We start from the raw sequence: 25235 nt of genomic DNA on the forward strand, positions 1-25235 counted from the left end.
TTATAACAAGAGTCTAATGCGGACTTGCTCAATCAGGCTTCAGCATTAGCTGAAATGATAGAAGCTCTGCAATGACACAAAGACTCATTTTTCATTTCCATTTCACAGCACTGAGGATAGTGGCAGTGTGATGATAATGTCCACTCTGAAGAATGAATTATTTTGCCTTCAAGTACAGATTCCCTGTCTTGTCAGAAAGGAATGAATATCTTCACAGCTCTTTGAAAAAGAATTACTGTTGGACAGCCACTGTGGATGTTAAACATCCTAAGAGTTGTAAATGTGTAATTACCTCGTATTTTACAAGACAGCCACAAAAAACATGTGAAACAATTCATAGACAAAAGAAATATTCATTCATGATGTTATTGTAAAACATCAAAAGACTTGGACCTGATAATGTTTTAAAAACATTATGACTGCACAGATAAGTGCATTTGTTCTCAAAGATTAGATGTACCGCAACAGAACAGGTCCGTAGTTTCTCTCTGTGCTAAAGACTGTTTAACTTTGTCAGTACCAGTAGTTTAAATTATTTAAGATTACAGGCAATGAGGTGTTCACATGCTACAAAAGCTTTGTTACGAGTTACTTGATAACATTTCATTGCAATTTGATGTACAATCCTATCTGTTGTCCAGTTATTCCTGCAGAATCCCATACAAATATAAAGGCATATTAAAACTACACTTAATGTAGTTAAGAGAATTTTAAAAAATCTATATTTGTTAAAAAGACTGATACAATTAATTTGGCAAGTCATAGAAGAAATCTCAAGAAAAGGTTATGTCATCATATAAATTAATTAAATTTGTCACAGTTGCATAAACTCCATTACATTGCACACACCAGATTAGGGATGAAAATCCATATCTACCTGAGACAGAGAGGGTGCAACACCTGTGTTTCTATCAGAAAGTCCCTGAAGGTCGTATCTATTACACACACCGATGATTATGTGATGGGTTGACTCGGAGTGCAAGAACAAAGAGAGAGAAGAGATACAGAGAGAGAGAGAAAGAGAGGGCAACATGGAGAGGCACAAGGTCAGTCTTGGAGGCACAAGGTCAGTCTTGGAGGATATTCTCCAGTATAGACAGCAGGTTCATCAGGCCATACGTGTATCCCTCGTCTGGGCTTTGGCTGGGGAATACGTGGGCAAAGTCAATCATTCTCACTTCTACGTGACCTTCAGTCTCTTCATCCCCACTCCATCCACCCTCCTCCTCCATGTCAGTCTCTCCATTCCCATTGCTTTGCCCCAAATTAAGAGGTGAGCTGTGTGTCTGAGCTCCATTCTGCAAACTCTCAGGGAGGTCTCCGGCATTGCCTCCCCGCTCGCAGGAGTTTGTGGCGGGGGTACCCATGTGGGAGAAGTCCTGAGGCGGGAGGTGGTGGGGGTTGTTGTTGTTGTTGTTATGTTCTGCTGCTGCGTGTACACCAGACGCACCCTCGTACACAAACAACAGGGAGCTGGCATAGAAGTGAAACTGTTTTTGACTCTCAAACCAACGCAGAATGTTCTGGACTTTGCGGATGCAGAGACGGACGGCCTGTTTCTGGAGCTTCACCCCATCGTGGAAGAACCTAGCCATACCTGCAGACAAGATAGAGACTCGTTCAAACCTGTCTAGCATCAGCGGAGGACTTCACAGGGACGAGACGTATGAAACCCTACCTCCGGTAAGAGTGTCCTTCACCAGGCTGCGTCCGAAGAACTGATCGCGACGGACATAGCAGTCATGACACGGCTGATACACCTGCGACAGAAACCGCGAGAAATCACAACAAAGTTTGCATTTGTGTGTGCACTCTGATTCACTCATCCTAAATAAACACCTTACCAAACACACGAATACCCATAATGCAGTCTCCTGTTCTGCCATTTTGTCAACACAGAATGAGTTTTACACTTTCCAGTAAGAGAGGCCACTTCATTTCTTTTATGGAGATTGAGTTTTGCTTATCAAGAATGCCTTAGAAACCCCAATTTAGACAGGCGGTACAAAGATAATCAAGTGTATCTATATATGGGGGAAATTCATTTAAAAAACTATGAGTGATACTGAGCAAGTGTTTATACGTATGTGTGTCTGTGTGAACGAGAGAAAGAAAGTGGCTGAGTGCGAGAGAATGAGAGAGATAGAGGGGCAGGGGGTGGTGGAAGCCTGTCCGGGTAAAGCAATGAGAGTTTAATTGAAAAGAAATGACAGAAAAGAAAGAGTGAAGGGAATTGAATTAAAGACAGATAAAACAGATGGACAACCACAGGGATGGTATGAGGGAAGACTCACAAAGAGACAAGAGTGAGGTCAGCCCTGGGTCTTATGCGACTCCGCCATCAAAACATCAACACACAGGACCTGTCAAGACTCATATCTGGGCAAAAGCATCTGACTTAACAAGCCACAATATTCTTTGGGTAATAATCAATTATTTCACACTGTTGTCAACTATTTATTTTAGGATCTCGGATCTATACCCGACTTGCCATAGCAATCTCAGTAGAAACAGGTCTGTCAAACTGAGGTAAAGCGAATTAAGGCAAAGCCAAAAGGCATAGGCAACATGTTGCAAAGGAAGCAACTGCAGCAGTATTGACATACAGAGTCTTAACTGTCCTCTGTTTGTGGTGTGTGGGTGGAGTTTTAGGACCTTTGAGTTCAAGGTACAGTACTTCCCTTTGTGTGTACTATGGGATCGTAAAAGTCACATTACATTTCCACTGTCATGTTGCTGAGTGATGGGCTATAAGACATGTGGCTGCCCAGTCCTGCCTGAGGCCTAACCATCATTAAGAGGCTTGGTCTAAGGCTACGGAAAAACACTGGCTAGCAAGAAGAGGCAGAAGAAGACAGTCAAGCAAACAGGCTGCAGTTGTGGAGAAATGGGGAAAGAACTCTCTCTTTCTCACACTCACACACACACACACACACACACACACACACACACACATATTCAACTCTTTCTCTCCCTCTCGCTCACCCTCATGCCCAGAAGCAGGAAGCCGATCTCCTCCATCAGCGGGTACTTGGCGATCTGCTGCTCACGCTTCTCGAGCAGGGCCAGGGGGTCGTAGCTGCGGCGGCCCACCTTCACGTCCATGATGCACGGCCTGGAGAACCTGCGCGTCACATCCTCCAGCTTCAGGTACAGATCTAAGAGCAGGGGAAGCCACAGGAGGTAAGACTGACAACTCACCACAGTCTACAATTCTTCAAAGTGCAATTTTTTTTTGTCTGAATTATGGGGGATTACAAGAAATGTTTTAGGTAGCAAGGAAAGGGTGTGACACAAAATAAATAATTTAGTGACCAGCAACACAGATCTGGAAAAGTAATTATGATTCAACTCGTCTTCAGCTTTTTCTGTTAAAAATAAGTGCTGTTTGAGATTCAATGATGAATCCATTGAATAAACACATTAAGAACATATTGCATTATTTGCAAACCCATTAGAGCACCAGAATATATGTGGGTTGATATCACACACACACACACACACACACAGACACACACACACACAGATGCACACAATAGCACATGCTCAAACACGTGGAATGATTACAAAACTGAATAATAAAAAAGAGACAAAGTTGAAGAACACTCTCGCACAGAGAAATCAATCATACACCAGCACTACACATCTGACAACCATAGCATATGCACTGACACACTCTCTCACTGTCTCTCTCTCCACACACATAACCCACGCACTGCTCCAAACACACACACTTTAACTGAAGAATCAATACAGCACACACACTGAGAGGAAATGAGAGGGGTTCTTGTCTGATCCTTTGTGAGAGGAGTCTAAAGTTAGATTAGACTGTTCTACTGTCACCATATCAAACAACAGCCCACCCACTAGGACAACACCACCCTATTGATCATTTTACTCAACCATTAACGTTTACGTCAATAAAGTTTGCACATACAGAAAAATGAAGCCGCTATTGTTTTCTGTGCATTACTACATCTTAGAAATCTTGCTGTACATAACGTGAAATATTTCAGCCTTGTTTGAACATGTATTTAGTATTTGAGAGAATCTGGGAAGGTTGTAATGAGGCTGAAGGATCATGTCTTCTGTGGAAAAGGGCATGGATTTCACTTGCAAAAGTATCTTTCCATTGTGTTCTAAAAAAAAAAACAATTTAATGATTACCAAAACATTAAAATGAAAAAAAGTGTAATGAAATCCATAATACACAGATATACTGCTTTTATTGCATGGGTATCACATTTCCCTACCTCAAAAGGAGTCCATGAAAACCAACATTGGGGGAACTCTGCCATTCTAAACAGGTTCTCTGCCCCTTAAACTGCTGGCTGGATCTTGTGGAAACAGCTCTTGTAAATGAGAGATTTCCATGAGAATGAAACACGATGACCTGATTTGAATACAAAAGGGGTTTCTACTAAAAGATTAACGATACCCTCTTTACTGAGTAGGTCCTTGTTTCAATCACATCCATTCTTAGCACATTCTTATAGCTGAGACTGCTTGAAATACCAAGGCAGAGAAAAACATGTTTTTCCTCATGTGGGTTTTCAAGAAATCTGAAAAAGCCATGGGTCCAACATGGGTTCAAAGTTCATGACTGAATAATATCAGTGGTAGCACAGCTTCCACTGTGGACAGCCGTCCAAAAAACTTCTTAATATGATAGTTTATTTACCTTAGGGATTCTGACTCATTTGGTGCAAAACAACTGCATTGAATAGATATATGTACAATATTAACATGGTCTTGTATTCTATTGGACAGATGACCAACAGCCTTTACATGTAGTTCAAAGCCTTTTTAACTAAAGAGGATTCCAGTGTAGGCAATACCACGTTGTTATTTTGGACGTCTATATTACAATTTGAATAACCATATATGACTCAGTTGTCTTAACTTATTTTTCCTCATGTTTTTTCACACATGTGTGTACATACATTGGAAGTAAATTGCTTATCTATGTGTATTTTCAGTTACATTTTGATCTCCCTGCCAATCCATACTCTGACTGACTTAACCCTTTTGATTAACTACTAAAAGCTCTGCAAGCTGCAACAAAGCAGGATTTGGACTTCAGTCTATTTGTTTAAGTGAGGTAATGATCAACTGTAGATATGCAGACTACCTGCTGAACAGGTGAGGTAATTTAGTTTTATTCACCTCGTAATTACTTTTCTGAGTCACACATGTCAAGCTCTTGTTCAAACAGGTTCTGCCTGTAGCTCAAAACAAACTTGTTCCACAGGCACCTGCTGCAACCATTGCTTCAATATCACCCTGAAAATCCTCTCTGTGAAAAACTTTCTCCAAGCTTACCTGCACCACAAAGAAGACCTGTAAGACCAGACAGACTCTGAAACGCTATGCAAGCAATGCAAAGGAACGAAAAACATGACAACAAATCCACAACATACAAATAAGGCACCCAATCAATGACCACTCCAATGATTGAATTCATTTTGAGGGAGATTATCTTCGAATATTATACCCTTACAACAGCGTGATCACTAGAGGTGTGTGTGAACACAGCATGACGTTACCATTGGGCGTGTCTGGTGATGCCCAGGTGCCGTAGAATGTGGGTAGGTGCGGCCGTAGTGCCAGAAGCAGGGGATCTGAGCAGCCCTCACCAAACACCTGTGACAGACAACACAGTACTGGGTGAATCATATATAAACTAGCATACACTTACAGGCTAAAACAGTGAAACACACACACACACACACAGACACACACACACACACAGACACACACACACACACAGACACTCTCTCTCACACACACACACAACACACACACACACACACACACACACACACACACACACACACACACACACACACACACAGGATATCTGGTTAACACCACAACTTAAATGGGTGTGAAGTTTAATGTGTAAACCTACAGACATCAGCACCCCCTCCGTATGTGTGAACTCAGTAGTATCAGGAGGAACCTCATGTTACAGTTCATTTTTCTAAGGCTTTGCCAAAAAGCTAACAATGTTTCATTTATCAGTTTGTGATGGTGTCAGGGTTCTTAAATTAACTTTTGTTTTGATGTTAAGACCCTGCTGGTCGGGTCTAGTTTTTGGTGCCATTTCTTTTTGTTTACTTCCTTGGCCATATGCTTTTGTTTATCTTTGTTTTCCATGTACCTCTGACCCTGCCCCTCACCTGTTGTATTCTAGTTCCTGTTATTGTTTGTTTCCCACCATTTTCTGTGCCCGCCTGTTCCTCATTGCGTCTGTATAACTATTTAAAGGAGCAGTACAGAGGATTTACGGTGATCTATTAACAAAAATGGAATACAGTATTCATATTGATGTCTTCATTAGAGCTCAATCTCCTGTTATCAGCTGCATCCACCTACAAATCATTGTGTTTTACTTAACTTAGAATGAGCCCTTTATATCTACAAAGAGAGCCGGTCTGCTTCCACAGAGTTCTCCATGTTGCGCTGCCATGATTCTACAGTAGCCCAGAAGGGACAAACCAAAACACTGACACTAGAGAAAGCCCTTAGCGTTTTATATGGCACTTTTGCCTGAACCTGTTTTGGGATTTGTTTTGCCGGGGATCTTGTCTCGGCCTGCTGTCGGAACTGTCTGCCTGCCTCTGACTGCTTTTGCTGGTAAGGACCTATGCCTGTTTTTTAATTTTGTACTTCGTTGCTGAAAGACTTTTGCCTTGGTGTGCACCCTATTACGAGAGAAAGAACACAACTCTGAGGCCTGCAGTAAACCCTGATAGATAGGAAAGATTCTAAAATCATCTACAAAGACAATCTTTTTTAACTTCATGATTCCATGAATTTCTTGCCAAGTATGTTTTAACCAGACCTGTATAGTATAAGATACACAAGTGTGTCCGTAAGGCTGTGCTAACTTGAATCAGGAAAAAAAAAATCAATATATGCCTCACATCTAACTTAAATTAGTGATGACCATTGATAAAAGCTTTCGGTTAATACCGAAGTTACTATCATTATTCAATCAATTTGTTAAATGATCTTAGATATAAAGAACCATTCATCAAACACTATAACTAAACCATTAACTTAAAAGCATTTTTCTTCAGTTCCTGTCCATTGATGTTCAAGCTTGTTAATGAGTTAGGCAAAATCATGTAACTTAATGCAATCTTAACGCAAAGTGTTAGCAAAAAAACTTACAAAAGATGTGTTTATCTACAGCTGACACACACAATTAATTCGGTAGAAACAGGATGTTAAGAGATAGATAAGAACACTTCTATGAGTTAGTGTTAATAGTTAGTGGAAAGTGATGATGGAAGGGAACATTTAGCTACAAGAAAAAAAAAACAGTAAGTCTCTAACTGATAGGACATCAAAACTCTAGAACTGATAAGCCTGTTAGTCACTATGTCAATACTTTTTTCACAGTGTTTTATGTAAGGGGAGGTATAACAAATTTCCAAAGATGTTCACAAGGTTCTTGTGCAGATATCAAGGACTTTAGTTCTTACACTGAGTGTGTGTGTGTGTGTGTGTGCCACTGCCCCTACAACTATAATGCATATGATGTTCTATTTTTGTAAGCAAGTGCAGCATCTGCAATTGTATTGTGTGTGTATGTGTGTGTGTGTATGTGTGTGTATTTGTTACCTGTGTGTAAAAGTTCATCTCCCGAGGGCCTCTTGGGGGTGGCTGGAGCTGTTTAAGCACGGTGCCATCAGGATGCTGTAGGATACCTGCACGGGTATCAAACTTCAGTAAACCAGCATACACAACAGTTCAACCAGCATACACAACAGTTTAACCAGCATACACAACAGTTAAGTAAGCAGCACACACACTATTGCTACACCACTGAGAAACTGGCAAGTGTAGTCTTTTCTGGCATTTTTCTATTTTGAGAGGGTCAACTACTGTACAAGTCAATCCACTTTCCCCTGTTCCTAACCCTGTATCCATCAAGGTGCAATTACTACACTTTTAAGTAACCACCAAACAATACCACACATGTATGACTGCAAATCGTTCAGTGTCAGAAGTGTTGCTTATTGTTTTGCAGCATATTAGTATGACTAAAGTGACGAAGCTAGTAACACATAAATGGTTTGGTGGGAAGATTACAAGTTATCCAGTTTATTTCCCCTCTCTCACAGCCTCACACACACACTCTTACACACACTGAGGCTAAGCTTTGTTCAGAAATCCCCTTGAATGTGAGTGCTGAGTACACAGTGTCTGTATGACCCTGCCTCGGATGCTGACAGGGAGAGCTTTCAGTGCAAACTCATTCATCTGACCACGCTCGACGCCCATGTCACAGGAAACACTGTGCTGCTGAGGCAAACACTCCCACAGTGACCCAAGGCCCACAGGTCAGATTCAACTCAAAACTGGACACACAGGACGAAAATATATAGGCTACATATCGTAATGATTCACTGTAAATAGGGGCGTCCTTTAGTTGAGAACGCTGCAATAAAATGACTGTTATACATCTACAGGTTCTCTAAGTTTGTCAGTTTACATTTTTCTTTATCTGAATGTGTGTGTGTGTGTGTGTGTGTGTGTGTGTGTGTGTGTGTGTCTTTATCTCGGGTGAGGCAATAAGTGCTACATACCTGTTAGTGAAGCAATCAGACTACCTGAGCAAACCCACTCTATCAACATTAGCCAATTTGGCAAGTACAAACTCCACAACTCATCCCTCCCCTTCCCTTAAAGTCTTCAGTCATAAAGTTATAAACTATGCTCTTGACATCCAGGCACAAATCCATCAGGTATTACCATAAGACTGTGAACACATTTAAAACAGACCTCTGCTGATCAAACTAGCACATACTGGATGTGTAATATAAAACACAGCAGCTGAAAGTCTGCTATTAGTATCTATACATTCGCATGATGTTTAAGGCTACCATCTGGACGTAAGCCGACACATTATGTGAGCTCAAAAGTTATTACTCAACAACCTGTGACTGACATTCTGGAGTAACTCACTGACAGTGACGCCAAAGTGCACTGATGAGGTGACATTGTAGTCTACTTACCCATTTTGTCGATGCCATATTTGTGACCCGCCACCTGATGTGACAGTGGGACGCATCCATTCAGTCGTGGCTGACTCTTTCCCTCCTGGGCTTGACTTTGACGCGATCCTTCAGGTGCCCTGTTTCGGATTTCCAACACCAAGGAGTTCTTCTCTTGTGCTTTCTCTGACATGTTAAGTCCAATGTTCGGAGGTATTGCTTCGGCTATTTAAGTCACGGAACATACCACAAAACTAGCCTATTACATTTCGTTGTTATGTTATAAGACTGTTGAATAAATAGCCTAACTCTGGGAAATCGTCTAAGAATATCGGTCCCGGTTCGCAGCTGAAGTGGTTTGTCTGGGTCGTGTGTAGGAGGCGCTGGGGCAGTTGTGCTCACCGTAAACAGCACAGTCGCTGGAAAATACTATTAAGCCACGTCCCACTTCCTTAGGACGCGCCCACACTCCGCCCCATAGTCTAAATTCATTCATGTCTATGGTCTCAACAATACAAAACTATTGGCTCCCACAAGGGAACTTGTTAATCTCACATGTAATGATCATGCAAATAAATCAAGGCAACTTGATTTGTAGGCTATGGCACATTTAAAACAAAAGTTTTACCATAATGCTTTACTGCCGAGGTACTGAAATTTAAATTTAGACAAAAATGAAAGGAAATAAACAACTAAAACAAAGCGGAGTAAAAGTAAAAAATAATTATTAAAAGGGACTAAACACAATAAACCAAAAATAATGCTTGAGTGGCAGTAAACAGAATAATGTTTGGCTAGTAAACAGAATAGGCCTATCTTAATTTAAGTTAATATAAGATAGCCTAGATAAGCTAATACAGTTGTTTTCGTTTCTGGCCTAGGCTATAGTCCTACACTGTCTGTGAAACTTGCTGTGTTTCACCAGTTAAAAGTTGTCAGTATCGGTTGTTTACGTGCGACTTGCATTCTTTCAGTGGGATTCAACAGACGTTCCTTCAGCACTCTGCAAAGGCGCAAAATGGGCGCAACCCGTCGAACACCAATATTTATACGCGCACCACGGACCACGTAAGTAGGTAGGTAAAAGGCAGGTAAAAGGGGAAGGCAGGACACTCGAGAGCAGTACCTCCACTCTCATAGCAGGCCCCACCCCTCCTGACAATGACAAAAACATTGCGCCCGTCCCCGAACGAAGATCGAGAAACCCGTTTTTAATAAAAACAAATTAAAAAAAACAATGTCCATAACTTATTGCATAGCTTTTTTCTTTAACAATTCATTTTAATTTGTATTGCATTCATGTTACCAATAAATGAAGACGCTAGAGTGTTATTCTTGATTTAAATGCTTTTTTATTATTATATTAAACAAGACCAAATCATACATTTCATAATGGTGCCAAAAAAGAGCATGGTACCTTCACAGATTTACCATATATTCTATCTTCTATGTACACACCCCTGATCTCAAGGTCAAGGTTTCTCAAGGAGAAATGAATAGTAAGAAGACTTTCAGAACTACATCTCTCACAATAATTTGCAACATTCTGACACTGATTGCTTTCAAATGAAGAGGCAGCTGTGATGGCTGCGTGCACACAAGGACTGTACCAGTGGAATAAGAAAGGCTTTATGAATGGCCTAACCCTAGGGTTTACCAACACAGTGCATCAATGCTATGAGCCAACACCTTTGATCTATGAAAGTGATGCACACCACCTAGATCTTGCTGATGAATTTCAATTCATGGACAGCAGAATTTGGTTAGGTCTTAAGAATACTGAGAATGCAGATAACATGGAACACATACAAATTGGGAAACAATCCATTACTGATCAATTATAAAAATACAGTGCAAGAGGAAAGGTTAGTAATACCTAATTATTGTTGATTTTGTTAAAGAATAAATTAGTGTAACAGGCTAGATCCATTCAGCCAAATCAGACAATTGAAGTTGGGTTTTCCGGCGTCGAGCATGTTTCCATATTGAAAAAGATTGACTGAATGGGCAGCAAAAAACTAAAGATATGACCCCTTCAGTGGATTGACAAAGCACACATGGGCCAACATATTAAGTTTGAGAAAACTTATTATCTCAGGTAATTGGGTAAAGCCCATAGCTTTTCAGGCCAAAACAGCAAATTCAGGCCGTTTCAGACAAAAATGCATGCAGCTCTGAGCTCGTGTCAGAACTTCTATGGAGCATCTCGGGACTAGAGTCAAAAACCAAGGACTGAATAACAGCTGTTACTACTAATTGACTAGGATGGGAGGTAAGGCTGAGTGGCGGAGAGAAATACCAAAATGATGTCTCACATTAAGTTAACTATGAAGCATCGCGCCACAGGAGAAACACAAGCTCACACACACACACACACACACACACACACACACACGCAAAGCAGTCATTAAAATGCAAAGACAGACAACAGACATGATTTGCTGAAGAGCAAAGGCTTTACCTCAACTTTACATGCCACTCTCTGAACATACACAGGCCCAACAGGAGTCCTTTCATGGCCAAGATTAAAGACTCTCCTCCACATAAGCAGCACATAGATGGCTTAGTGTAGCATCAGAATGACCATCAGCAAACAAACTAACACACATACAATAAAACATATGGGAACAACTGAACACCAAGCAAACAGCAATTAACATTCACACATTCAATCACATAAGTGCATGAGCAGCATGGAGGTCAGACCCAGCTTTTCCTTCTCTCCTCTCCTCCTTTTCACACTCACTCTCAAGTCTAAAAAGACAGAGATAGACAGACACAGAATTTGACAAATCACCGGATTTGGTTGAATCACACAAATCATGTTGCGGGCACTGAAAACAGACACTTAGACAGACACTGGTGTGCGCATGTGAACAGCGGACACGTCCAAGAGATGGCGTCAGCGCTTGGGACATTTGCCCTTATGCCTCCTTGCGTTTGATGATGAGAGGGCCAACATTGTCTCCTGTCTCTTGGTTGTGTTTTGCATGGGCACCATCACAGTATGGAAACTGCAGGAGAGCAATTCAAAAAATTAAATACAAATACTTTTTTAAAAGAGCGAAAAAACACTGAGTAACATTCTTTTTAACAGTATAGCGTAACAAATGACAAATCAAAGCTACCATGTTATGAATGTTTCAAACTTTTGAACATGACAGCTCTAGGGAATAACAGCATCACATTCCATAACTATTTGACAGAGCGGCAGGGCTCAACAAAGCAAGGCATTCTTTCATACACTGTGGGTCTGTTTACTAGGCTTACCTTCTTGGACCGCCAACAACGACAGTACACAGCCTTGTCCCCCAAGTCCTCGATGTCAAACGCATGCACCACTTTGGGATTGTCCTTCTGCAAATCTAGGTTCACCTTTGGCTTACTACATTTTCCTTTGGAGAAGAATGTTTTGTACACTAGGACTCCTACGGCGGTTGCTCCGGCAGTCAATGAGACAGCCGTTATTATTTCAGCTGGAGATGAGGGATAAAACAAAAAGACAAGAATATAAACTAAGTCAGGAAAACTGAGTGAGTTAGTTAAGTAACTTTGCCCCAACCCAGTAACATCTATTGCCATTAACACTAATTTCATCATCAATGGTTATCGTACCCAGATGCGAAACCTGTAAAACGAATAGCCGACCGGACTGAATTAACATTAACTCGGTCCTTGCGCAAGTTATACAGGCGCAGGGTAATTCAAGGTCAGAAAGATGTTAGCAGGGTTGTCGCTAGCAATAGCTTGCTAACTGGAATTAGCACAACGTTTGCCTAAAACCCAAGCTACACCATGGTCAGTGTACATTGTTCGCCAACTGATACCAGTAATCCCAAACAATACACAATTTTTAGCTTTGCTAACTGATCCGGACATTATAAGTTGATACCTTTACAAGCAAGCCACCTAACTTGGCTAGCTACCATAGTAGATACGTATGGTCAGCTAGTAACAAGACACAACACTCCGTTTCTCCTATCGTAGGCATAATCAGAAATAAACACACTTATTACTGACTTTGAGTAACGTTAATTTACAGTTTGCAGCAAAACGTTAGCAGTAATACCAAACTAGCTTTGACAGCTAACGTTACGTTAAGTTACTCTTCGGGTCACATGAGGACCCTCTTAAAGTAATAAGATGCATTTAAATCCACATATTCTTAGGCATTTTTATATTGTTGTTACCTTTGGATATAGAGCTTAAACTACTCATAGCGTCCGATGATTAAACCGCTTGATCCTAGACAGCAACGTTGTCAGTGCCTTTTCCCTGCTGCTTTGCTAACACAAACTGCCAACTGGGTTCCCCGACCCCGCGTGGTTGAGTTCTTTGTTATCACTTCGTGCTAATCAAACATGCCAGAGTTCTGCGCATTAACCCCTGTGATTGACCCTCATGTTGTGTTCATACATCAGAATTGATTGGCATAAATGTTAATAATCCTTTTATATGTTATTGATTGTATTTATCACAGTTCTTTATTACATACATGCAATTATAATTTGTGCAAATCTAAATCTCACGAATATGAGCATTCTCTGTATTCAACAATTAACAAAACACATTTAAAACGATATAATAATGTGTTTTCGGTCAAACACGACGGGTGTGATTTAAGACGAAAACACCCAACTGACTACATTAAATCTAACATGTAAATAAATGGTGACGTTGTCAGATGTCACATTTAATATCTATAATATACGAATATATTTTAAATATATATCAATGTAACGAATATTTAAGGCACCCAGTGCAACTTTCGAGGCTTAAAAATAAACATTCAATTTCTAGTCTTTTTTACACGTAGTAAGTTTCAATAACTCCATACCATTACATATCGACATTCAAGGAGCAAAGATGAGACGTCGTTGTGTGGTGAGAACTGATAGAAAATCGATAACAACAACAATCGCCGCCATTTTCTTTATTTATTGGTGCCGCAATAAATAAAGCAGGATTCCAGTCAATGGAAAAATGGCCTCTCCCCACCGACGATTGTTGTTGTTTGCGATTTTCTATCAGTTCTCACCACACAACGACGTCTCATCTTTGCTCCTTGAATGTCGATATGTAATGGTATGGAGTTATTGAAACTTACTAGGCCTACGTGTAAAAAGACTAGAAATTGAATGTTTATTTTTCATTGAATGTTTATATAAAGTTGCACTTGGTGCCTTTAAGCCTACAATAATTGATGTTATCCATTCTAGCAGGTACGGTGAAAGATGTCACTGAATCCTCATGACTTCAAGAAAAGATTTTTATTAATGATTTAAGATTTATTTTTGACCAGAACACAACATGGATTAAATGCAATTAATCGCTAGCAGCCTACCTGAGATTAAGAAACAATGTGCGTCTCAGCTGTTTTCCTATAACAATTGTTTTATTTGTACTGTTTTTTTATACAAATGTGCCCGTGCATTTGTTATTACAATTCAACCAACATCAATCGAAAGGGAAATACATGTTAAAAGAATAAATTGGACACAGTTTTGAAATAATATAAATGTTTAGTGGAGGAAATTACATAATTAAAACAATTCAAAAGTAAAATTGAACTTTTATCTAAACTGTCAACATGATGCATCTGGGTACCCCAAACAGGCATGACGTGGCTGGTCCATACTGTAGCTTATCATAAATAGGCCTCTGGACAGATTTAGGTATTGCTCACATAAATTAAACACAGGCAAAGGCTTAAACTGCGACACCCTCCTCAATAAACACACACAAATAAACCCACACATCACAAACAACACCCACAACAGCGAAACATACATTGTTTTATCAGACACAACCATCATCACAGATAAGGACAAATAACTAATTCAAATACAACTCTACTAGAACGCTGCAACCAATGTTTTCTGTCTAACGCAAAGAATATGCGAGAGAGCCATCTCACAGCTTGTTTTCTCACTGTTGTGTTAAGTTATGATGCTTCTTCCTGAGTCAAATGTTTTTTAGTTTTTTTCCTTGAAACCTTCCCTTCCTGCATTTCTCTTATCTCCCGATACAAGAGGAAATTATGTGCAAAAAGTAAGTAACCGTCTGACAAAATTTCTGTGTGAAATTTAAAAAAACAAAAACATCTGCGACAAAGAACTGAAAAGCAACACTGACAATTGTTTATACGATATTCTCTATTGGAAACCATGTTGAAGTATTTTTTCATAAAAGTAGCTGCCAGGAGGTCTTCAGAGCTGACTATTACAGGACAATATTGAATGTTTAGTGTATGTAACATCATTTTTAACAGTTCAGAGTAAATCAATAATAAACGGTATGTGAACAGCAAAACAATCTAGATGACGGGTAAAAATCAATAGTGTAAAGACAATGCAAAGAAAAGACTGAGCAGGTTAGATAGGAAAGGCTGAAAGAAATACTATTGCCACTGATTGGCCCAGGACAGGAAATGGGTGTGGTCAATTAAATCACCTATAATGAGGCTCCATCCTCTCAAACCAGCAGAGATATTAGTACCTGCACAAATCATTTCATAGCAACACTTTCAAACACACAACAGCATCCTGAAAGATTGTGTTTCTTGCTGTCGTGATACATGTGATACTGAGACACAGTCCTTCCTCCGTGATGCAGTGAACTTGAGGTGTCATTGCTCTTTGGTTCTGGGTTGTGATTGTCTTGTGGTTCATGAAACTGACTCGGTGGATGTTTGTGAAAGGTTGCTTGAGTGGATAGGCAGGTACTGTCAGTCATCCCTGGCTTGCTGTGGATCATGGTTCAGCAGTCAGGTGTTCTCTGTGGTCACTGGTGTGCTTGTGAGGCTTGCTGGGCAAAGGAGTCTGGCTAGGTGGAGATCCCCCGGGAATAGAGTGGGAGATGGCCCCCCCTCCCGGCATCTCATTCCCTCCCTGCTCTCTGCCAGCACTACCTGGATGCACATCCACCGCACCGTGAGGATACCTGTGCCAGGCAGAATCATTGAGAGTGATAGTGACATTTCACAAGTGCACACACACACACACCAGACACACACATTCACACATGCACGTGCACACACATCACACACATCACACACACACACCAGACACACAAACGCACACGCATACAAACACACACACCACACACCCACACACACACCCAAACATACATACGGAAACACCCACACAGGGAGAAATACAAAAAAGGGGGTGTTGGACAGCAAAAAGATGTCCTATCTAAAAGGGTTCTAGATAAAAACAGGTTCACAGAGTATGGTTGTGTGGGGTTAACAACCTGAATCATCAACTGAAGTCATGGTCTGATAGGGGCATTTTCTTCTAATGTTAACTTGTGAGACAGTGAGTCAATATTATGAATACATGTAGAAAAACACACAAACACAAACCAGAAAAACAAAACAGGAATGTGAAGGATTGTGGATCTTTCATACAATATTAGTTATTCCTTGGGGAGCAATACAGATCTTGACATGTACGTATATATTTACCTGGATTTACGTATACATTTTATCCTGCATACCCCCTGGGGAAATGGCCTGTACCTGACGGCTGTGTTGAAGAAGCAAGACATTGAGGCAGTGTGAGATTAGGAAAATGATAGTTAGAAAGGCATGCATACAGTCAGATAGGCATACAGGCAGATGAATGGCTGCAGACAGATAGAGAAACAGAAGTAGATAGAGAAACAGAGGCAGGACAACAGTCAGATATAGAAACAGGGATACAGTCAAGGACATAGATAGGCACAGGCAAACATCCATAGAGAGGCACAGAGGCAAGTTTACAGAGAGGGACAGATGACCAGGCAACAGGTTTGCAGTCAGATGATCTAACCACTGGCAGATTAATAGATAGATAGATGGACAGAGAACAGACCCAGAGGCAGGTTAAGACAGACAGACAGATACAGAGGCAGGTAAAGACAGACAGACAGATACAGAGGCAGGTAAAGACAGACAGACACAGAGGCAGATTAAGACAGGCAGACAGATACAGAGGCAGGTATAGAGCTCCTGCGTCACGTGACTTTTGATTGTCGGACGCCATTTTGGCAGTAAACATTACGACCGGCGCCAGCCTTGAAGAGTTCATACCGAGCGAATATACGTATATAACTAATAATAATAAATAAATAAAATATAAATTAAGGTTGAAAATGACAGCCACGGTTGGGTACGTTCAAAAACACAAACTAGCAAGTTACAGATGCACTGTAGTACAGTGGCGGCTCCTGAAACAATTCTCAGGGGGGGCAATTTTTTTTTTTTTATGATTAAGGCGACCTATTCAGTAGGTACATTAAGTTATCCGATTTACTCATGCAGCAATACCTTTTTTTCCACTATTGGCAGCAACCAACAGTAATATCTCCCCTCTTTCTACATAGCTAGAGTAGCAAGATACAAGTGGAACGCTATGGAAGAAAGTTACATTCAGGAGCCTTCATAAGCAAACATGATGTGGCTCCACATTAAATTATCCCACTTTTTCGTTATCCACACGTCTCAAATGTTGTATGTTGTAACATAGCTGAACAGGACACATGATATGTCCACTAACAACATAAAGAAGGGGGCAACATACGTCAAAACCAACGATATTTATTGACTGAAAGTATTGGCTTACAAAAGCAAAATAAGTCATCACATAAAAAATTATTCAAAGATAGTTCACACTGTGAAACCTATGAAAAGTGACAGTGGTAAATAGAAATACAGACCGCGTTAGCCACTTCACGACCGCGATTTTCTTTTGTTCCAATTTCCCTCCCTTTGTAGAAAACTGTTGAATGGATACTTTTGGTCTAGGAAGTCCTAATTGTTTTTTTGGTCAATTTATCTTCATTATTACGCTGACTAAAAAGAAGTTTCTGTCAAAGAGCGGATGGAATTGTTGTGCTGAACAGATACATGCCTTTGTCGAAGCTGTGTGACGTCCTCATTGGCTTTTGCGTCGCTTACTTATGACTAGACTTGGAGGGGCGAGCCCTCCCGGAAGCCATAGAGAATGCATTGAGAGCTCTGTTTTGTGAAAAAAACGCATTTAACATGGGAGTCAATGGGAGAGGTCTGGGGCGATTTTCATTTCGTCCCAGATCGCCCTGAAGGGGCGGGGCCATTTGAATCTTGACTCTAGGCTGACTGAATGACTGTTACCTGATTCGACAATGACATACAGAGGCAGATAAGACGGTCTAGTGGTAGAATCCGACAGAAAAAATATATGAAATTTACATTTACATGTAGTCGTGCAATTGAATTTATACATCAGGAATTTTTTTTTTATTATAATTTTTTTTTTTTTTTTCCCTTCTTCTTTTTCCCATAGGCAGTGCGTCGCCCAATCGCCCTTATGGACGAGCCGCCACTGCTGTAGTAGCTACCCAAGATAATAAACAAACAATGCTAACATGACACTGTCTATCAAACTGGGATAATTTAATACTTACCCTTGCAGTGATGATGCCAAAATTACAGAGATTAAATATAAGTGACCCATATAACGCTCCTGGGGTGCTTTTCAAGAGCATAACATCCTACAACGAAGAATATATTTACCTGACTTGCGCTACGCTGACATCCACAGCTATCTGCTCAATTTTCCCTTAGTTTATACTGGGGACTCCCTCAGAGCATACAAAGGCTTGGAGGCTTATAAATGGTGTCAGTCCGGCTTCGTAACACAACTTCGACTGTGGAGTCTTGCATTCAAAAACTTCGGCATCATCACTGCAAGGGTAAGTATTAAATGATCCCAGTTTACGTTAGCATTGCTTGTTTATTAGCTTGACTAGGTTCGGCAGTGTCACGTTAGCATGTTTGTTTATTATCTTGGGTAGCTACTGCAGTGCATCTGTAACTTGCTAGTTTGTGTTTTTGAACGTACCCAACCTAAGTGGCTGTGATTTTCAACCTTAATTTATATTTTTTGAATTTCATACATAGGTTAATCACTCCTAACGGCTAAATGACAGTCAACTGAAGCCGTGTCTGCCAGTCAGTGCCTGTCAGATAACTGACGCGATTACTGCCAAAATGGCTACGCCCATCGTTTTTCGGCACGCGACCAGCAACTATGACGACAGGCGCAGGAACTCTATAGCCAGGCAGACAGATACAGAGGCAGGTATAGCCAGGCAGACAGATACAGAGGCAGGTATAGACAGACAGATACAGAGGCACAGAGGATGGTCAGAGAACCAGACAGCAGGTTTGCAGTCACACAGCCTACCCATAGGCAGCTCCATTGAGTTCAGGTTGCATCTGCTGCTCCATCATCCCCCACGGGGCCGTTGTCACAAAGAACTCCTTGTTGACGCAGTTCCTGAGGCTGTCTGGGATCCGCCCTACAGTAGGCCAACACAGAGGAGGCACATCACCACAGCGAACGCAGACCAACACATAGGAGACACATCACCACAGCGCACCCACATCACCACAACACACCCATATCTGACCAGGGGCCGCAGGCTTCAGAGGGCTGGCTTCACTCAGTCAGCGTCAGCCATTTTGATGCCAAGATGTTTGTTGTTCGCAGGCCAGTTTTAATCATGCACACATGCAGATAATCAGTGTTGGTTACTACAGTCATCAGTCATGTGGCATTTGCAGTCCAGTTGTTGGCTGGTCATTGTTTTCGTGCCAAAACTAAACACCATGATGCTAGTTGTTGGCGGCCATTTTCTTACTTCTAGGGCCAGCATAGCATGAATGTGAGAGGTGATAAGGCAGTCTCTCTAGGTCTATATAATACCTCCATGCACCTAACCCACCAAACCCAGGAGAGCTAGCACCTCTGAGAGGGTGTGTGTGTGACTGAGAGGACACTCACCGAGGAGGGCTCTGCGGATCTCCGTGGCGGCCGCTTCCCTCATTTCCAGCGAGGCCTGCTCACTGTACCAGGCCGTGTGTGGAGTGCAGATCAGATTGGGCGCGTCTTTAAGGGGACCCTGGGCGAAACTGCTAAGATAGAAAACAGAGGAATTCAGGAGAGTGCGACAATGAAAGAGGACGTTTCTCAACTTTATTCAGCTTCCTTTAGTCGGTCTCTTACAGGTACAGTTAGGTACACGACCCCTTTACCTGAAGGGCTCGCTCTCGTGGACGTCCAGGGCTGCTCCCCGTATTCTGCCCTCCTTCAGGGCCTGAGCCAGAGCTTTCTCGTCCACCAGGCCACCCCGTGCAGAGTTCACCAGGAACGCTCCCTGACGCATCTACAAGGGGTGAAAATTCCCACATATACAATTAGTCATCATACGATGACTAACAGAGTCATATGGGCATAAGAAAAGGGGAGTAAATAGACCAGGGTGCCCTGTGATTACATTGAATTTCAGTGAAAGAAAGAGAAAGGTAACTGCATTACTAGCCATCGACACAAGGGGGCAGCAAAAGATAGGCTATGGTTACTCAGCCGTGTGTGCAATCCATCACAGCAGGTTTGCTGTGCATTTTCTCTGAACTTGCATACTGAGGGATACAGTGTGTGTGAGAGTGTATACCTGTTTGATGGTGAAGTCATTGATTAGGTGGTGATTGTGCTCATTGAGATTGCAGTGTAAGGACACACAGTCGCTCTGGTAGAGCAGGTCTTGGAGTGTGTACACACGCGTGACCCCCAGTGATCGCTCCAGCCCATCCTGGAGGTAGGGGTCGTAAAAAATCACATTGAAGCCAAAGCCTTTGGCACGAACTGCAACTGCCTGCCCAGATCGACCTGAAAACACACAGACACACACACACACACACACACATACACACACACACAGGAAAAAACATGGACAAAGTTAGCTGTAGTACTAGTAGGTTTCATTTTTTGCAGTCTAACATGCCAGCTAATTTTTTGTTCCTTAGGCTAAATCCAAAAATAGTATCTGAGCCTATCACTATCTTTTGTAGTTTAATTCCAGCTGAAATGGAGGGTCTGCCTCTTGTCTCTCCTCTTCTATTATCACGCCTCTCTCTCTCTCTCATTCTCTCTCTCACCGAAGCCGATGAGCCCGAGTGTCTCCCCGCGGATGCGTGCCGCCCCTGAGGCCACCTCTCTGATCTGCTCCACGCTCTGGACACGGGTGCCCTCGCGCAGCGCCTGGTACAGCCAGGTATGCCTACGGTACAGGTTCAGAATATGGCACAGCGTGGAGTCCGCCGTCTCCTCCACCGCAGCCGAGGGAATGTTGCACACCGCAATGCCTGAGGGAGGGAGCAGGAGCAGAGTTCTGGTTCATTCAGGAACTACCAATTAATAATTGCAATCAAAAGCCCCTAACATGGACGTGCAATCATATGTCAGGTACCTATTTAGAGCCAACATTAACACAAGTGAGTGAACAGCAATGCAAATGAGGTCAGCTACCGTAAAATGATGTTGACTCTGACACACTGCTAAATTTCTGAATTCAAACTGGGCTTCCTTGGTGAAAACTTTCAGTGAAAAGAGTCTGTCGTGTTATACCTAGGTCTCCGGCTGCTTTGATGTCAATGTTGTCATAGCCACTGCCGATGCGGATGATGATGCGAAGGGCCTTGAATTTCTCTAGGTCTTCTCTCGTAAGAGTGATAGTGTGGTACATCATCGCCCCTATCGCTTCATTCAGCACCTACACACACACACACACACACACACACACACACACACACACACACACACACACACAGTTTATGTCAACAGTGAATGCTTTTCTTACAATGAGCCACATTTGAAAATGTCTGTCGAAATGGGTTATTCTGCCATATGTTTCAAATCATACACTCAAGTGAAAGCCATCAGCAGAGTCAGAGGAAGTGTTACTGTTTCAGCAACATGAAACATGGTGTGCACAGAGTATATCAGAGATTAGACTGTGTGGTTGGAAAACACACCACACATTGTTTAAATACGTCCGTGTCTTTGGTAAATAATAAAATTCATATGATCTCACCAGCTTTACTTAATTACTTTGAAGTTACTTATTTTAAGGGGTCAGGCTTTGCATGGGTAGATTTAGACAGAAAATGTCAGAATAGCTGAACCCTCTAATCGTCTTATTATTCTCCAACAAATCTAACCCACAAATATCTTGAAATCCAGTTATCTGTAGCCTATAACCAATTACTGCCTGACAGACAGGGCTAGCTGTCATCGAGCAAAAATGAAGCCATTAGTCACGCACAGCTGGGAGGTAAGGAGAGGTCATAAGCAGGCAAGGGCCTTAGGCACAAATACACAAATACAATTGTGTGTGTGTGTGTGTGTGTGTGTGTGTGCGTGTGTGTGTGTGTTTGTGTGCATGTGTGTGCGTGTGTGTGTGTGTGTGAGTGAGTGTGCGCGTGTGAGACACAAAAGGACGGGTGGGGGGGGGGGGGGAAGAGACAGTGGGTGAGTAACTTTTGCCTCAGCCGATTAGTGGAAAGGACTGCAAAGGACATGAGAGGACAGGACTGGACTAAAGAGCAGTGTTCTACAGGACTAGAGAGCAGTGTTCTACAGGACTAGAGAGCAGTGTTCTACAGGACTAGAGAACAGTGTTCTCTGGGCTTTAAGTAGTGCAGTGACGCATACAAGCCCCAGGCACATACACACATGGGGGTCTGTGTGACTCAAACATTCTCTCTTGCATTACCATCGAGTCATCTGAGAAGACAGTAGTACATCTATTCTGTTTGGTCTGATCTCTGCCCGGTCAGAGGGCCTCTGTCTCTATCTCACGTTTCATATCTCTCCACCCCCCCTCCCAGTCTACTCAAACCCTTCCAGTTCTGCCCCTCTTGTATTGGTCATACGTCACGAGAGGTTTCTGAGAGACTCTACCTTTTCGTGAATCTCCTGTGTGGACTGGGCGTCGCAGAATGCCACTGTTGCCAGGTCTTTCAGGATGGGCATCTCCACGGTGCAGTCCCGTCCGTCCAGCAGTGCCACCAGGGGCCGAGGGTGCATCGGCCCGTTCATGATCTGAGGCCTGTTACCTAGAGAATGAGAGAGAGAGAGAGAGAGGGGTTATAGACTTAAGGCTTACAGAGGCAAAACTCTTCCCTTTTCTTCCAATCTCTTGCTCTCTCTCTGTGTTCCTGTTGTTGTTGTCTTGGATATGGCAGAATAGGATTATGAAGCACTGTTCAGCAGCATCTGCATAACACTAAAAATAGTTATGCAGTCAACCCCCCCCCCCCCCCCCCCCCACCCACACACACACACACACACACACATACCCTTCTGTCCTCCTCCCTCCTTGCAGTTAATGAGGAAAGCACTAGAGCCTTAAGCTAAAACATATTAAAGTTTCCTCCTGTTAATGAAGGGTCACAGGTGAAGTGAGGTTTGCTTGGATTTGGGAAGTGCCATCTGCGCAAGATATCAGCACATAGGAGGACTGAGAATTAGTAGTAATCCTTTTTAAGAGTTGTATGCCAAAAGTCTCCTTTATCTGAAAACATTATAAATGTAACTTTTGGGTTCTATATAGCATGAGAATGTACTGTACAGAACATTCTAGTTCTACACCGAATTCTGGGCTAGAATCTTTGCAGTAATCACGCCAGCCTAAGGTGATTTAACAAGTAACTTCTCATTCACATCCCACTGCTACAAACTATAAGCTGCAAACAAATACAACCTACTACACCCTGCTACACCCTTCACGACTCAAGGGAAAAGTTCATGAACTGTCCTGCGACTTCAGAGTTGCAACACAGAGCAAAGCAGAAAAAGTCAAACATAAACCATTTTTTTGCACTTCTGACCCTCACCCTTCAGTCACTTGGGAACTTCTAAACCCTATTATCATTCCAGTACGACCTAGCCACACAAGACGCAACTGCTTGTCCCTAACTTAGTATCAGCAGAATTTCACTGGTTGAAGAGACTGCTATCAAGGAGAACGAGAGCATGTCAAGAAACCAAATGCAAACAAAATGCCTGTCCGGAACACACGGCCCCCACATTCATCCCATGACTTAAAACAATCAAAACAAGAAGATGAGGGAGTGATGTAGGAAAGGATGAAGGTCAAGAAGATGAGGGAGGGATGTAGGAGAGGTCAAGGATGAGTGACCTCTTGCCCTCTGTCATTCACTGGTCAGCATGCAGGGTCATAAGCAGCAGTGAGGAGAAAGGGGATGATGTGGATAGAATATGTGTTCTGTTCGTGTTCTGTTCAAATGGTTCATATGTGGGGTTTTCTGTCCTTCATGCTTCTCTTGTTTTCATACTGGAGATCTCTTAATGATTTCAAACATTTTGTGAGTTTTGTGAGAGACAGGACACAAAGTAATCTTAAAAATTAGCACAAGCTGAAACCAGTGTGACAGCATGAGTCATCCCTTTAGTTCTTCTTGCACTACACTTCTTCTCTTAACTCCTCTCTTTCAGGCTCTCTATCTTCAGCTGACATGTCTAATGTCTCCCAAATCTTTCAAAGAAAATTCTGCCTCAGATTGACTTGATTATACACAAACCTACAGAACCACCTAGTAACCCAACTACAGAGCACACACATCTATTAAGGAGGGTAAAGACAAGCGTTTTCACTTGCTGAACCACAGATTCCATGATAATATACCGTTTTTAACCTGCTCTAGAGTGTGGCACAGTGACCATCATTTTGTATGCGGCGGATTTGCATTTTTGCACGTTCCGGTTTTAAATAGAAATCCCCATGCGAGAATGAATGGGATCCTGGAAAAAACAATAAGATAACCACATGGCAGTCAAATAAATCATTGAGAGACCCAGCACTCGATTATGTTCATTAAAAATGCACGTTTAAAGTGCTGTTCCTCTGCTGTCAGCGAAAAATAACAGACTACAGGCAGGTCAGTTAGCTTAATGCGTCACAGAATAGAAGCTAACCATAGCTAGCTTTACCATTCAAGATTTGCAAGTGTTCTCACAACAATCACGAAGTCATCTTAAATAAACCCATCGATTAGCTAAGTATTTGATAGCCACAATCTGGTGAATACAATAAATCAGAAGTTTTCGGCGCTAGAGCTGTAACGTTGAGTTCCATTGATTAGAACCCGGGGAGTGAGTCAAGAGTTGTTTGTAACCATGGATACCACTCTACAGTCCCTCGTGTTGATAAGTGACACCATGTAGTCCATTCTTTTTCTGCTTTGGCATATTGGTAGCGACAGCAACAACTTTTTTTTACGAGACAAGACAACAGTTCGTTACAGAAAACCGACTGATAGCTACATTTTAACTCACCAAACCGTTTGCCTAGGGTTTCTGCTGCCGTTGTTTCGCCCCTACCTTATTTTCACCGATA

The 25235-nt window shown here is 42.0% G+C and overlaps 3 protein-coding genes across 3 annotated transcripts in view; all 3 read right to left on the reverse strand.

Moving 5' to 3' along the window:
- Positions 1-1067: 1067 nt before the first annotated feature.
- Positions 1068-9201, reverse strand: LOC308373741 (inositol polyphosphate multikinase-like; the record flags this gene model as incomplete). Its single annotated transcript, XM_080849371.1, has 6 exons — positions 1068-1597; positions 1679-1760; positions 2986-3158; positions 5547-5643; positions 7633-7718; positions 9030-9201. 6 exons carry the CDS (start codon positions 9199-9201, stop codon positions 1068-1070), a joined length of 1140 nt encoding a protein of 379 aa, XP_080705497.1.
- A 1145-nt stretch (positions 9202-10346) lies between these two features.
- On the reverse strand, positions 10347-13330 carry cisd1 (CDGSH iron sulfur domain 1). Its single transcript, XM_080848687.1, has 3 exons — positions 13199-13330; positions 12279-12484; positions 10347-12022 (listed from the first exon to the last, which is right to left on the reverse strand). The coding sequence occupies exons 1-3, from the start codon at positions 13224-13226 to the stop codon at positions 11933-11935; spliced, it is 324 nt and encodes a 107-aa protein (XP_080704813.1). The 5' UTR covers positions 13227-13330; the 3' UTR covers positions 10347-11932.
- A 2430-nt stretch (positions 13331-15760) lies between these two features.
- LOC308373572 (uncharacterized protein) overlaps positions 15761-25235 on the reverse strand; it is a gene marked incomplete at both ends in the record, with an annotated part of 17071 nt that continues 7596 nt past the window's right edge. The window contains 8 exons of the mRNA XM_080849143.1: positions 15761-15950; positions 19220-19334; positions 19820-19947; positions 20071-20201; positions 20490-20704; positions 20974-21180; positions 21443-21587; positions 22778-22932. Of these exons, the coding sequence (XP_080705269.1) occupies positions 15761-15950; positions 19220-19334; positions 19820-19947; positions 20071-20201; positions 20490-20704; positions 20974-21180; positions 21443-21587; positions 22778-22932 (1286 nt within the window). The remainder of the gene's footprint in view (positions 15951-19219; positions 19335-19819; positions 19948-20070; positions 20202-20489; positions 20705-20973; positions 21181-21442; positions 21588-22777; positions 22933-25235) is intronic.

The sequence above is a fragment of the Sprattus sprattus genome, assembly GCF_963457725.1.
Source record: "Sprattus sprattus genome assembly, chromosome: 12".
NCBI classification, from domain to species: Eukaryota; Metazoa; Chordata; class Actinopteri; order Clupeiformes; family Clupeidae; genus Sprattus; species Sprattus sprattus.